At 43.4% G+C, this 15,979-nt stretch overlaps 1 protein-coding gene across 1 annotated transcript; it reads left to right on the top strand.

Moving 5' to 3' along the window:
- Positions 1 to 8,383: 8,383 nt before the first annotated feature.
- On the top strand, positions 8,384 to 8,620 carry LOC115045531 (cortexin-3). Its single transcript, XM_029505270.1, has one exon. It carries the CDS (start codon positions 8,384 to 8,386, stop codon positions 8,618 to 8,620), a length of 237 nt encoding a protein of 78 aa, XP_029361130.1.
- Positions 8,621 to 15,979: the final 7,359 nt, after the last annotated feature.

Below are 15,979 nucleotides of genomic sequence, written 5' to 3'. Positions count from 1 at the left end.
TTCTAGTAACAGGACCGCTGTGGGGTTTGTCAGAGGGCAGAAACAAACTTAAATAAAGTAAAATGTGTAGTACTTTGTTTTGGAATGACTCCATTCGGGTCCAGAACCTGGTAGTGTTTTTTTTTTTTTTTTTTTCCCTGTTTGTTAGACTTAATTTTTTTTTTGCCACATGACCCAAATTAAATCTCATTCCAACCAAATTATTTCCCTCAGCACTTCATGATGCTTTTAGCCGAGCTGAGATGAGGCAGAGGAGGCGATGCATGAAAAGTGTTTATTTGTATCACCATGCGTAATGAGAAAAGCCTGATAAGCATCAATTTATTCTGGTTTTTCCCTCAAACTCTCAAAAAAAAAACTAAAAAACACATCAGGTGAGGGCATTGTGGGCCAACACATTCAAGGTGGATCAGCGCTTCAACACATTTTTTTATTTATTCTAAAATTTTTTTATTTTATTTATTTATTTATTTTTTTATTATTTCACAGCCATTTGACACCAGCCAGGTAGCATTTAGAAAATAAAAGCAGGGATAAGTGAAGTGCTGAGCGGTATCGAGTGGAGATGAGCAGGTTCGAGCTGGTAGCTGCCAAGTCTCTGGCATCACATCATGGAGCATGTGTTGGCTGTGAGTCTTTGGCATTGTGCTTTGTGTTTTCGTTCTCTTCGAGGCTGCTGAGCCGACAGTGTGCACGACGGGTGTGTATATTAAGACTGCAGCCATGCAGCCTTGCTGTTTAACTCTCATCTCGGCCAAATGGGGACGTGACGGCGGTAAAGATGTGATTTCAGCGTCACTCCACCGGGCCACCGAGGGTCTGCTCAGCTGGCCGACATCCATCTTACCACTGAGCTGGGAGTGTTCAGCCACTGTTTTAAAGGTACAACATGACAGATCAGGCACTTATTCATGTACTGTGTTCACTTACTCACCATACAGCTTTTATTCAGTAATAAAATAAGCCTCCAGGTTTGTTGATATTTTCAATTTCCTTTCAACACAAAAAAACTAAATCTTACATTTTAAGTAAGATTAAGTAAATTTCAAAGCTTTGATCAAATATGCTGTTCGGGCTTGTCGGTATGATTTTTAACTGTGAATGTTCAATAGTTGATTTTACATGTTTGTCCACAATTTTACGGACTTTGCACTTATTCTGCGGTGTCTGTAAAATTGTGGATTAAAAGAAGTTATGTGTTTCAGTTGATGCCAGGAATATTCAGCGTGTGAAGTTGGTAATGGACCAGACCGAGGAAATAAATACAGATTGGGTTTCGACAAAAAGTTGAATAAGCTCTGAACAACATTCAAAAACAAGACGATCTGTTTACCCTGTGGTTTAGATTCTTGGATTTTGGCCACAACGGGCATTTTGATGGAAGTAAAATATGGCTGTACTCGTTTAGCAGGCAGATTAAAGAGCTGCAGTCCTGGTCTGAACAAGGTCAGGGGAAGCTCCTCTACAAAGCTTTTCATCTTCATGGCGGGTTGACGAGCGGGAGCAGAGAAGATGTTCTCAGTTCAGAGTTTTGTTTTTAAATTTGTATTTAAAACTGGTTTTCAGGGTCAGCAGGTTCAGATTGTGTTGATGCAGCTCAGTCTGCTGCGTCACATGTCGTGTTGTGTTAACTGTTACAAACGTTGTGCTGCGTCGAAGGGAATCATCTGGCAGGAAGAACAACCCAGCTTTGTACCGAGCCGGACTTTCTGATGCATCATGAGGCCTGCGACTTGAGTCCGGCCCAGACTGCCAGACGACTTCCTCAGATCTGAAACAAAGTCGGCTCGGTGGCTCCACTTGTCGCCACAGGTCCTCTAGTTTAAAGAGTTTCAAGCCGTGTCCTCACCTCAGCATGAGCCACATCGCACGCTATGACAGTTCTGAGCAGCGTGGGATTGGAGCTTTTGCAGCTCGGGGAGCACGACGGGGTGTAGACACACGCACACACGGCCCCAGTAAAGCCCCTAATTATAGTATCAATGGAGATTTAGCAGATTAAACTTTCTATCTTTTCCCAGCTTGAGTTTATTTCTTTGATGAGTTGATTTGCACTTAGATAACTCCGAGCTACCTTCAGTGTGTCGGACGCAGTTTGTGTACATTCTGCACCACCTCCTCCTTTATGGCTTGTGCAGCTTCCATCTGTGTTATTGTACATCTTTTTCTTTTTTTTTTTTTTGCTGGATAGAAGCAAACGGAGGGGGTTTCTGCAGAATGATCCTGCAGTCAGTACACCTTGCAGATCAGTTTGTGCATCCTCATGTCAACATAACAACAGCTTGAGACTGAAACGCTTCAAAGATTTTAAAAGTTTTCTGACTTTTTTTTTTTTTTTTTTTACTATCCTGTCAAGAATCTGTCCTTTAGCCTCATGATGAATATCACTATTAGTGAAATCGTCCTTGCATGTTGCCTTCTGATGAGGCACGATCCAGCCAATCAGTTTATGAGTGATCTCACAGGCTGAAATCAAAGAGTTGCTGTGGGTTTGTTTGTCCTCTTCAGACGTGGATTCAGTCCAACGCTGTGACTCACATTTGTTTTAGACCTTTCATTTATAAATCTGCTCTGGATAGCTGCCCTAAATTGTGAAATTGGGCAAAAAGTAGGCTCTCAGTTCTGTCTGATCTTTGTCTTCTGAAACATGAGCTGAGGGCTGAGAGACTGACACAGCTACAGCAGGAACCAATCGGGTTCCTCCGCTGTCCTGGCCGTCCAATCGGCAACTTCCCACCCAGTCTTTCATAACCGTGTTGTGTACTGTGTTTAATCGGTGTGTATTCTTACGCCAGGCCTGTGAAATACAATTTTAAGTATTTCCTGTAAAACTTTGACTTTACTGTCTGCCTTCTCTGATTATCCTGAGAAAAGCAGAATCCGTCATCTCATCCTGAGGTGTCGGAGGTTCAGATCACTGCAGCTACTGAACACAGGACAAGTTGTGTCTCTGTTACACATAGACGGGGCAACACGTCTCATTTAAGACATTTTTGTGTGAATTTTTTATGTAATTAATCCGACCTGAGCCGAGAAAATAATGTTAGTCTGAGAAATCCTTTGTTACCCAGACGGCACCTGAAACGACCCAACGTGGACGTCAGAATCTCCAGATTCAGAAATTATGATGTGAAATTACTGAAGTTGATCCTCCGTCATGTCTGCTCTCATTGCTTATTGGTTTTGGATTAGAAGATTGACACCTGGTGTATTGGCATGTTAGCTTAGCAATAGGGAAAGAATGCTAAGCTAAAAGAAGCTAACTGACTAACTGACTTTACATTTGGAGGTATTGGATGAAATATAATGTTGAACTATGAGGTTTAAATCCTGAATGGACTGAAAGGAGCTGTGCTAAAGTGCATTAAGTCATAGAAAGACAGGTAGATAAATACTTTATCCATCTATTCAGATGATGATGATAGTTAATAGTGATAAAATGTGTGATGAAGTGTCTGTTGCACCGCCTGCAGTCCTCAGTCTCCTCCAGCAGATGGAGACGCTGCACTGCAGCTGTTTGCTCACAGTCGACTGAGATTATTATATAACTTCAGATTTCCCTGATCTGCTCTGCACAGTCACTCTCTGACCTCTTCACAGACCGTCACGTCCTCCCGCAGCTCCGAGGGGGATTCATGTCCGTCAGGGTGAGGCAGGAAACACTCTGTGTCAACATGCGTTTGTTTTTCCACTCTTTTACCGCCTCTACATCCACACCGAGCATTTGCAAATGTGAGACTGTGGAAGAGTCTGATGTTCCTTTGGCTTGTTGTTTAGAATCCATCGGCAGATTTTTGAAGATTATTCCCCACAGATTGATTTCAACATTCGTAAAATTGATAAGATTTGTAACGGCAGTCCAAAGGTCACGACGGCAAAACTCACATTTGAGCTCATCTGATGCTCTTTAAGAGCTCAGCTCGATTAAAGACTGATTGAAAAAAAAAATAAAAAATCAATTCTATCTTCAAATTTGTGTTTTGCATGACTGAAGTTGCAGATATCAATATGACAACAGCCACACCTTTTCCCCCCTCATCCGCTTGCAATATATAGCCTACCTGGAGGATTGCTATGGCAACAGGTTGCCAGTGGCGACAGGGTACCACTACATCCCTGCCTCAGTGTCTGCGGGAATGAGCTGCGCGTAAGGAGGAGGAGGAGGAGGAGGAGGAGGAGAGAGAAAGGAAGAGGAACAGAGAGCAGCGGAGGGAGAGGTCTGCCCGGCTCAGCCTGCTAACACAGAAGAGAGCAGCTCTGTGAGCCTTTTTGTCTGGCAGGAGGTGAGGAGCTCCGCGCTCTGCCGCTCGTCTCGGCCAGAGAGAAGCAGAGTCGTCCGCTCTTCATCCACCGGAATGGAGAACCACCGCTGACGGAGATTCCCCTCCTCCCAGCTCCACTCCCCTCCTGCCTCCCCTTCCCCCAGCGCACACTGATAACAACAGGTTAGTGTTGTTTTTAATTTGGGCTGTTAAAGGTGAGACGTGCAGGTGCCTGAAAGACGCACCGGAGGGGGAGCTGATTAAGATGAATATTTCTTTCTGATCCATCCACGTGTGCATGTGCATGTGTTTTTTTTTTCCTAGTAAAGGAAATATAATAAATAAAGAGAAAATGTAAATGGCGACACTGAATTGTCGGTGAGGTTTCCTGCGTTGAACTGCAGGTTGTGCGTCTCCAGCACGCATCCGAATGGATCAGGCAAAAATAAAACGAGACCTTATCAGCTTTTATAGACGACACACACATTCTGTCTAGATTATTTTTTACTCCTTATTTTAAATTTTACAACTGCAAAATCATTGTACTTTAATGTGTTATGTGATCATTTCTACAGGCTGCACTTATTTGAATGTGTAACAGGCCTTTGGAAGGTGTGTGTCTGTGTGTGATGGCTTATTGGGATACACATGCACATGCACATGCACGTGCACATGCAAGCAGCAGAAAAAAAGATTTCAGTTAAAAACCTGAAGATAACATCCATTTAAAAAGTGTTGTGTATACACTTAGTGGCCATTCCACACTGATGTAATAACATAAAAAGGACATTTTAAAGAATGCAGTTGGTGAAATTAAGAAGAAAAATAAAGTGGAATCACTAGATTTCACCTTCTCTAATGTTTTATGAAGTCAGTAGTTCCAACCAGCACACACACAGAGGTTTGATGAACTTTTCAACATCATTGGCTCGGTTTCTAATTTCACTCTCAGCTGCTTGACATCGTTTCATCCTCCTCTCATCATCACGTCGATCGCCGGTGATGTTCAAACAGCTGGACAGAAATAGCTCGTGCGCTGAAATAAATCTGGTCAGTTTCTGAAATCAGGCTGCATTTAATCAGTATTCCTGTCATCTCCAGGATATTTCAGGCCCAGAGAAAGTGAAATAATAATTCTTTTCGTGGAGCCGCTGAGGCGCAGGGCACATAAATAGATGATGAGCTTCTTCCAGCGGTAGAGATTTCCTCTTTGGAAGGGGAAAGTTGTCAAAAGAGGCTTAAACGTGGAGGTGTGACTGCGAAAGAAAGATCCAAACTCTGAGCGTTTAGTCGTGAATCTGCTGCCGATGTCAATGTTAGGATTGTTTTGAAGTGCATTACATAACGAATCGCAGAGTAGTTCCTGGCTCAAAGTGCTAATACTCTGTAACCTCACTGTGTCATTGGAGGACAAGAAGACAAGACGACTGCGATTTGAGAGCAAACGCTGATGGAAAAAAACAGCAGACAAAGAAAAACAGCACCGTTTCTTATCGTTTTTTCACAGCGAGGGCAATGAATCACTGCTGTGAAATATCATTTTTGAGTTTTAAGTGTGATGGATTACAGGCCGCCGATTAGCGAGGCAGGGCTGAAGGCTGCCCCCCTCCCTCCCTCCCTCCCTCTCTCTCTCTCTCTCTCTCCTGAGAGTTGCCAACAGAGATCTGTCTTTTTTGCTTTTTTTTTTAAGGCAGAGAGCGAGAGACAGCTCCCGTCTGCCCGTCACATCCAGCAGCCCTCACCCACCCCACCCCAAGTGACTGTCAGTCCCTGTGACGGCTCTTCACGCCTACAGAAGCGTAACCAAAGGACAAAACATTCTAGCTCGGGTTATGCATACATTTCTAAAAGCAGACTGAGGGTGGGGCCGTTCAAAGGTCCAGCATAGTTGGGTGTTTTGATTATGAAGCAGGCCGCTCACAGCCTGAGCCCTAAAACCTCACATCTATTTTCCTATTGTCATGTAGATATCTCTAAGACACTTAAAGGTTCCTATTAAGACTTCCTGTTTCACGTCTAATTCGACTGAGCTTCATTAATCTTGGCCGCAGTGACACCTGTTCGGCCTAAATCCAGTCCATTCAGTTTTGACCTGATACATCCAATGATCAATCGTCACTTTAACTATATTTCCACATTTTTAGAGAAGTGGCTCCCAAAGTAAAATGAGAAGACTGACAGCATAGAACAACGAGGAGAAATTCTCACTTTCTGCTTTTAAATTTGGACAATTTTCAACATTTCAACATTTCATGTGAGTGAGATATCTGAAATATCTGTGACCTGCTTCCAAGATGATTAGATGTGACTGCTCAGGTGGCTCAGGCTGTAAATTTTGCTGTCGTGATATCACTGTGTCCAGTTAGCAAAACAAAGTTACGGAAAAAACAAACATTTCCCTTCAAGTTCGGTAAGTACATGTGTCTGAGCAGCCTCACATGTCGAAGGTTTAATGAAGGCGATGTTGTCTGGAGCCCCCCTGCAGTGTAAAGAGGAGACAAATTCAGAAAATGGTCTGCAGCAAAGAGAGAATCTGCCCAGCAGGGGAAACAAAATCAAATGGTGCACCGTCCCGCTGGCTGTTTGTGGATTGATGAATTCAGTCGTCTTTATGGAACAGACAAATCCACTGCTTCTATTTTTTCATTTCTTTGCCAGATCAAATGATCCGCACAGAGCGCTCGGAGCTGCTGTTTAGCTTCGTGTGTCAGAAGCTCAGGCTGATGAGCAAACTAGTCTAAACTGCTGGAATCTAAACCTCAGTAAATCTAATTAATACAACCGTCACCAACCATCCCGCTGAGCAGGAATTTAAATCAGCCAAAAACTGTGTTTCGGAATGAGCTGTCATCTGAGCCCCGTCTGTCCGACTCCAAATGGAAACCGATTCAAGCAAACATGCAGTTTTAGAACAGAGCGATCTGCAGGGATCCATCAGACCCCTTTAAACTGCTCCTAGTCTGAGCCCGAGGGCTTTTTCTAGACTACCAGAGCCCATCAAAGTACAACGCTGATGGCAAAATGGTGTGTGAGGCCCGTTTCAGCGTGTTTAATAATTAAAATGACAAAAACGAACAAAAGGATTTCAGAAATCAACTGCAAACACAGAACCATTCGTTGTTTGGTCGTTTGATCGGATTAGTCACCAATAAGAGAGGAGGCAGAGCTCAGCTGCTCGAAACTCTGCCCTGATTGTCTGATTGTATGGTGCAGTCTGTCAATCACACAGTAGCCACGCCCCCCCATGTGTAACCTGGTTTATTGTGTATTTTCTTCCAAATGATAACCGTCATTTAACAAGTAAACATCCAGTTCTAACGAAGAAGCCTTTAAACTACAAACCAAACCCAAAAATCTTTTTACAACCAGAGGAGTCCCTCCCCCCCCCCGATGGCCCTTTAGGGGGCAGGTTTAAGGCTCGATCCAGAGTCTACCTGGTTTTACAGGCTGGATCCTCATTTCAGCTGATATTGAACTTTAGCAGCATGTTCATCAAATTTTCAATTATATTGGCACAATCTAGTTGGCTCACCGTCATTCTGGAGCTTTTCCAGACCTTTTCCGTACGGGTGCCCTGAGGCAGTCACCCTCATCAACCTGCTCATACTCATCCCTTATTCATGCAACCTTATCACAGGGGAGAGATTCATCTCTCGTCATGCATGACAATGTTTGTGCCGTCACTGAGTATGAGTCGCTCAGTTTCCTCCGACATATATACCTCCAGAGCGCCGTTGTTTCCAATAAATGTTGAAATGAACTAAAATGTGAAAGTGCCAGTTTGGAACTGTGGAAGGAGTCCTGTGAGGTTTCTTTCACTCACACAGCGGGCTTTTTGCCTTTTTGCTCCACAAATAAACTCGGCCGAGAGCGGCGCCTTTCTCGCCGGACACGCATTCTGTTTGGTTGTTGTCGGTTTGAGGCTTTCCCCGTTTCAGCGCTCTCGTTAAGCTGATGTATTGGTTTTCTGTTCCACCTGTAAGGCCTCCGAGGAGGTGATCTGTAATCCGTGTGTTTGGATTCTCATGCAGGTCTTATCCGCTGAGCCCATCTTCACCTCAAATCTTTCAGCAACCATCAAAGAGCTGGAGCCGAGACGATCAAGCATGGATGTGCCCAGGATGGCCGAGGGCCTCTTCAGCAGCACGCTGTCCTCGTCGGGCGGCGGCCATCACGTGCCTTCCTACCTGACGCTGGAGCAGAAGGTGGCCTTCGTGTTCGTGCTGCTGCTCTTCATCTTCCTGGCCCTGCTCATTGTGCGCTGTTTCCGCATCCTGCTGGACCCGTACCGCAGCATGCCCTCGTCCAACTGGACAGACCACACCGAGAAGGACACGTTCGATTACCGCATCGTCTGAGCGGCCCCGCCCGGAAAGGTGTGAGACCAAATGACAGCTAATTCGCCAGGAAAACGGCTTCCAGGAAATCCCTCGAAAAGTCACAGCTGAGAGGAATTTCGGCGCCAACCAGAGTTAAACAGCTTCTCCCTGCCACATCAGAAAAAATATCAGCTATAACGAGACAGCCAGAACTATGCCATGCAGATTATCGATCAAACCACCACGACCCTCAGTCCGAGTGGCGCCCCGGAGCAGATCAAGGTTCACCCACACCCCCCGCCATCAGCTCTCCATCGGACTACCTCGTTCCTCCTCCATCTCATGTGCAGAAGTACTTCTCTCACATCTCACACAGGGTCGGGTATCTTTTAAGATCCAAAACAGTTGGATAATAACAGTGTTTACATCTAATCATGTTTACGTCCTTAGATTTTTATTGATAATGTAGACAATCAGTGTTTAAAATAGTTAAAGGACGAAAAAAAAAAATATTTGAAGCAGAAACAGTTGAGTTCTTTTTGGTTTTTCTGCATATTTTCTCTTCAGTTGTGGACAGAGCGACAGGTCCAGACTGTATGTGACTGATCTGATTCATGCCTTACGTCTTTGTAAGATATTCTGCAGTGGTTGTTACCGTCTCCGTATTTCGGTACGACCATGAGAGAGACAGGGTTGGAGACGGTTTCGTTTTGGGGCTTAATTAATCACAAAGCAAGAAACCGAAGCGGAAGCGTTCTCCCTTTAATGTTCAGGAGCGCGATCAGACAGGTAGATGCCAGCAGTGAGTAACTTTACTGTTCTGTGTGTGCGATTAAAAAAACAAAACAAAACAAAAACAAACTCTTTGTCCTTTGCGTCACGTGGAGGTTGTCTTTAGATGTCAGCAACCAAACAGAGGTATTGAAGAAAAAAAAAAAAACAGTTTACCGTGCTGTACCGTGTGCCTAAATTGGAAAAAAAAAGGAAGTTTAAATTGATGTTTTAGGAAAATGAAAGAAAATGGATTCATATTTTCGTCTTTAACTGTGTTTGTTTGTTTTTTTGTTGTGTGTGTGTGTGTGTGTGTGTGTGAGTGAGTGTGAGTGTAACGCCCATTTAAAGAAACTTAAACAGCATTTTACTGCCTGCAGTTGGTATATTGACAGTTGGTATGCCAGATCTGCAGAGAGTTGGTGTTGAAGACGACGATGCGTCTTCACATCAAACCCTTTACGAAGTGACGTCGCGGCTCTTTCGTTGGGCAACTTTTCAACTGTGCGCCTTATAGTGTAGATTGTTTACAGTATCGTAGGGTGCAGAGACACTTTGGATCCCCTGCAGTGTCTTTGCACTTCACGGAGATGTCATATAACTCACTGAAAAGAGGCAGAAGAAGAGGAAGAAGATGAAGAAATGATAATTATGATTAAAAAAAAAAAAAGAAAAGAAACGTTTCCTGATCTCTTTCCTGCCCGGACAGGAAGTGAACTGTGACCCTTTCGTCGACGTGTGATGTTGTTGTGATCTGCTGTGGCCTTTTCCTACCTATCGCAGACGTTGTCAGCGATGTTGTGCTGAGGTGATGTGTGTTTCTGTTTTGTTGACTTCTTTGCCGCATGTGTTTCCTGCAGAGTATCCTCTCCGTGCATGATTAATGGTGAAGTGCTTCAATCCTGACGTTGTAGCTGATGGTCACTTGCTCAAGCAGCTCTTTCCTGTTCTCCACTTTTGTTTCGTCTTTTTTTTTTTTTTTTTTTTTCTTTTCTTGGTTGTAATCTGTTTAAAACCTGGAGCCGCCGTTCTTTTTGTAATAAAAACACTGCGCAACCTGCCTTCTACTGTGCTTTATTATTTCATTAGATTCATTCAGCAGCCATTAAGGACAAAAAAAGGAAAGAACTGAACGAGGAAACCGTTTTTCTGCCATCCTGCCCTTTTCAAGGTGGCCATACGTGCCGGAGGCCAAACACATTCTTTTCCCATTTTATCAGCGGCTGGCAGTCGTAGCCAGCAGGTGTCTCAATTTGGTTTTCTGTGAAACAAGACACTTTGTCTGGATACACACACCCTCTCTCTCTCTCTCTCTCCGAGCCCAGGTTGCTCTTTGAGTCGAGATGCTCCAGGATACCTCACAGAATAACAATCTTTTCTCTGACAGCAACACTGAATATGCTGAAGTGAAATCATCGGGTGAAAAACCTGCACAAAGGTCCATGTGCATAAATCCACCGCGAGTGAATGTGTGTGTTTCTTATTTATTCTGCTGCTATCGTACGTCCACGGTATTTATTCATTTATTTTATTTTATTTTTTTGAGGGCATGGGAGCTGAAGCGGATCAGAATTTTAAATGCGAGCTGATCCCATAGAGGAGAAGCAGTCTGAGCTTTTTGGATTATTATGTAATAGACAACCTACCTCCGCCTTCTCTGAGGCTTCTTTCTCATCGCTTTGCTCCTGTTTTAGAAGTGGAAGCTGTCGACACCGATGCCGTCCTCGGTTCATGGTGAAGTAAAATGTAAATCACTTTTTCACACGCACAACATGTGCCATCAGGAGGAGGACGTTGGTTTGTTACACAAGCAGCTGTAAGTGTTGGAGACGATCTGCTGCGGTGCAGGAAAACGCATCTGAGGCGTGGTGATATTGGGAATATTTATCATTTGGAAACACCTGCTGGCTAAAATGATTCAGATACGACAGAGAAGTCATCAGTCCTCCTAAAACATTTGCTCACACAATAACAAGTTTTGTTTGTGTGCGAGTTTCGTCCGGAGCCTTTGAAATCCTGATCACTTTGAGTGGTACTGAGAATAGAATAATAATAATAATAATAATAAAAAAGAAATCACTTTGGAACGAAAGCCTTCATTTTATGTTGCCAAAATGTCATTAGCTCATGCCAAACAAAGATCATAATCCAATCTAAACAAGCCCTTACACAGCGGGTAGCAGCGACAGGGAACATTAAGCCTCGTGGATCAATATCACAGTCATGCTTTATGCTACATGACTCATATTCAAGAAAGCTGCTGATAATTGAATTATTTTCATTCTCTGCTGTGCTCAGACGCCGTACACTGAATTTATTCCTTCCCCAGCGTCCCATTTCACTGTTCAGCCTCCAGTTAATTTAATGGTCTTTGAGCAGGTTGGAAGGGACCGCTCCTTCAGTGAATGAGTCGCTGTACCAGACGACATAACGGAGGGAGTATTGATATTACATAATTGATTTTGCAGTGATTCCTTTTTATTCCTGAGAGCCGGTGACGCTTCCAGCAGACACTGGTCACCTCCTCCTCTGATGGATGGGAAGAGGCCTCAGGGCTTTTGGATTTGCATGCTGCTCATTCAATAATGTAGGCGCAAAACTGTTAGTTCTTAATCAAATGATTTATCAACTGACTTCAAATTTTTTGGTACCTATTCATTTGTGTAATCAAGCAGGCTCTTAAATGTGATGATTTACCTCTTCGAGTCTGTTTAGCAAATAAAACAAACTTGTTTTCTTCTTCTAAACTAAGCAGATAATTGATTCACTCTAAATGTCAGCGAGGGATTAAGCAGTGAAGTAAATAAAGATCAGCTGAATACAATAAAGCAGAAAAATACAGTTTGACATTTTACTAATGCAAAGCATGCAAAGACAATGATGACGTGAGGATATTATGAAAATAAACCTATTTTAATTCTCTGACCTGCCGTGAAAGGCCACGACTAAATCTAAGATTTAGATTTTGTCGTGGAAAGAGAACAAAATAACAAGATCCTTTGGAGAGCAGTTGCATCTCTAGACCGTCTCGTTTCTTTCAACATATTACACGATCCATTATGGATTGATGAAGATGAAATATAAGCAAAAATAATTCACCTTTAAAAGCAAGTATTTGGTTTCAGCTGTCAGATCCTCTCAGGGCTCCTGGTTGGACGGCCTGGTCTTTCTGAACCGTGCCCAAATGGGACGTGGCGATGCTCGGCACCTCGTGGTGCTTTAAGGTGCTTTGTTACGTAGGTACTATTCAGTAAGGACGCTGTGTTGATGTGAACTGTCCGTCTAAATTAAGACATTTAACTCAAAACCACTGATATTAACTTATCCAAGTCCTATGAAGACAAAAACAGAAGAGGAAAAAGAACTGTGATCGTCATGGCGTTCAGGATTCAGGAGCCGCTCTCCTCAGGCAGGTGGTTTGGAGCCTCGGGGCCTGTCAGACGAGGCTTTGTCACTGTGAGACAGCCTGAGGGCCCTGCCAAGTGATTACAAACCCTGTGAGCTCTCACACGGCCTCTAAGACTCACACCTTAAAGCTTTTCAGGCTGAAATTGTAGATTTGTTCTGCAGACTGTGTGTGCAGGATACGTCTCCAACGTCTGGAGCGGGTCTGTCAGATTCACGTCAGCCACAATCTGCTTTAGTCCTCAAAGTACATCAGAGGGAGACGGCGCTCGCTCCCACTGAGCCGTCTTCTGCCCACTTTTGGAGCTGAGAGCTGCTGTTTCTGTCAGCGGTGCCTGACTGCCGGCCACTGGGAGCTGCCCAGTTTAATGACTGTCATTACTGGGAGACCACTGGACTGATTCACCAGAGCAGCTGGAGCAGAAACGCTGCCGCCAGGAAATGTGGAATAATATCAATCATTATATGAATGAACATTTCAAAGGTTTAAGAAATCTAAAGCAGTTCAACATTTTACAAAATCGCTTGATGTAATCTGGAGAAGATGCAGCTGCAGAAAGTTATTCTGCCTCTCTTGATTCAACCAACAACTTATCAGGAGTCTTATGAACTCACTGGATTAAGGATTAGAATGACAATTTAGGGGATAAACCTTTTTTGTTTTCATTCCAAACTGTATTTTAAAGGCAACTGTTAGCTTAGCATAAAAACTGGGACACAGCTAACAGCTAACATGCGCCATACAACGCTAACAGCATCTGCCCATGAAGCTACAAGCTCAGAGATGAACATATCAAAGCTCGTTAACAACTGAAAAACAAAAATGATAAAATATTTCATGTACAAAACAACAATACAGGCAGCTTGCTAATGCTTAGGAAGATAATTAGCCAGCTGGATACCGAATCTTATATTATAATACTGAACATTTCAGTGTGGCTCCCCAGCTGACAGACGCTTTAATGCCAATAATGAACAAGAAAACACTTTTTTGGCCGTCTCACCAAACGATTCTCCGATAGTTTGAGCGGTGACTCGTTTTTCTCACGCCTGTACAGTAAACAAAGAATTATCAACGTGCTGTGTTTTATTTTTCACCCTGTACTCGTCAGAAAAGCAGTCGGATGAGAGTTGTGAGTTGTGAGTGGGTGTGTGGTGTCTGAGCAGTTGAAGAGGCCGCTCTGAAAACTATAAAAGTCACAGGTTGGATTCCCAGAAAAGACAAGCTGCCGTGCGTTCTGCTGAAGTGCCCTTGAGTGGGACAACAAACTCCTATCTGCCCGGCGCAGGTCACCCCGGATGAGAGTGGATGGAGTGCTCTTACTGTAATTGCTTCATGATTATCTCCAGCCGTACTCTTCCTCTTCACAGAGACACATTTACCGGGTGACACACCGCAAAAATACCATTCAAACAAAGTTTTAATGTAGAATAACATGAATAAATTAAAGAGAAATGGGGCCCAGCAGCCGCTGCTAATGGAGCTGAAGGTATTTGTCTTATTTTACAATATAAATTACCAGTTCACAGAAACGTTTGTTTTGAGCGTGCTTGTTGTGCTCAGAGTGATCTGATGGAGCACTTTCAGCCCTTTAGCACCCAATTTGTTGTTGAACTTGAAGCACAATTACCTCTGCCAAGGTTACGTTTCCACCCGTATCTGTTTAATTATCAGCAGGATGACACAAAAAGCGTGGAACCGATCTGCCCCTCTCTGGGTGGAGGGATTGGACCCGAGCCAGGAGAGAAGCCATTACATTCTGGGGCAGATGCGGATCATTGACTGTGATTTATTTTTTTATTTTTTTGTCTGGCGTACGCTGTTTGGAGCACACCTCGGAGATCCTTTCACTCTAAACGCCCTTCCAGTTCAAAAATGCCCTTATTGATAAACATTTGGACTTTTCTACTTTGTCCCTGCACCACCACTCAATATTTTATTCTAAGAAATGCCTCCTGCTGTTTCTCTCCCTTGACCGTAATCTTGAAAGCATCTAATGAAGTGAATTAAGAATTTTGTCTCCTTTAATCTCATTCTGTTCTCCCAGAGTCTGCTGAATAAAATGTGCTCATTCTTTATGCTAAACAAAATCCTTTCCTCTGGTTGGTTGGTACTTAAAGTGAAAGTGAAATACTTTCAGTGCTCATCGGGTTCCATATAAATATTAATGGAACATTCAAGCATTAGTTTAATCACGAGCTTCTAAAAGGGTCAGAATTACTGGTTCACTGGTCGATAGTACGAGCTGCTAAAATTAAAAGTCTTGATCGTCCAGATTAGATTTAATATTTAATAATATAATGTGAGTTTTGTGCGTGGAGCTGTCGCACAGTCACTGATTGAACAACTGTGTGTTTTGGGCCTTCTTCTTTCTTGAGCGCTGCTGAACCTCGTCCTCGTAGGCACATATGTGTGCTCAGCTGTATGTCCCCACTTCAGGCCTCCGTCGGAGATATTTTTCAGGTTGTTCGTTGTGCAGCTGCTCAACGAGTCCAGTTCTTTCACAGTAACAGCTGGATGGAGCTCAGTCTGACTTTTACTTTTCTTTCCTCTAGACAGTAAAGTCCAGTAGATCCCTCTGAATTGTCTTAGATTCAGCTTTGCAGCTGTACATCTTGCTCTTATTGAACTAGTGAATATTTCAGCTGGATAGTGTCTAAAACTGAAGACCAGAAAGTTGAATAAAGAAGCACAAACGAGTCTTCAGAGGCTCAAGAGAATCCAAAGTTTTTCTGGTTCGCTGGCGGTAAATTTGCCGCTCTTGTCTTCGTCTTCTTTCTGTTGTCATCATTCAGTCCAGGTGTTTGTTGTTCATATGTAATCCTGAGGGACTAACAATACGATACACGTTACGTCCCCTGGGTTTGTTTTTTTTTTTACCTGCACACAAATTATAATTTCCCATCTGCTGTTCTTTGCTTCATTAGCTGTGCTCAAACACGGCTGACTGACGCACACGTGGTGCTGCTGTAGGTGATCAGGGCTGAGGCTGTCAGCTCTGTCCTAATTATATTATCCAAACATTTATTTGGTCCGAAGTTCAACTGGCTACAAACACTGCAGCTGTTACGGAACAACATTAGCGTTTCTTAGGATTTCTGTGATTGTGTCCGCATAATGAATTCATTTTAATTTTCCTTTTTGCTACATTTTGGTTTCCACCAATTACTCAGAATCTCAACAGCTCCACGGATAGCCGCGTTGGTATTTCACTGTCATGC

The sequence above is a fragment of the Echeneis naucrates genome, chromosome 6, assembly GCF_900963305.1.
Source record: "Echeneis naucrates chromosome 6, fEcheNa1.1, whole genome shotgun sequence".
NCBI lineage: Eukaryota > Metazoa > Chordata > Actinopteri > Carangiformes > Echeneidae > Echeneis > Echeneis naucrates.
This window is presented reverse-complemented; position numbering and strand designations above follow the sequence as displayed.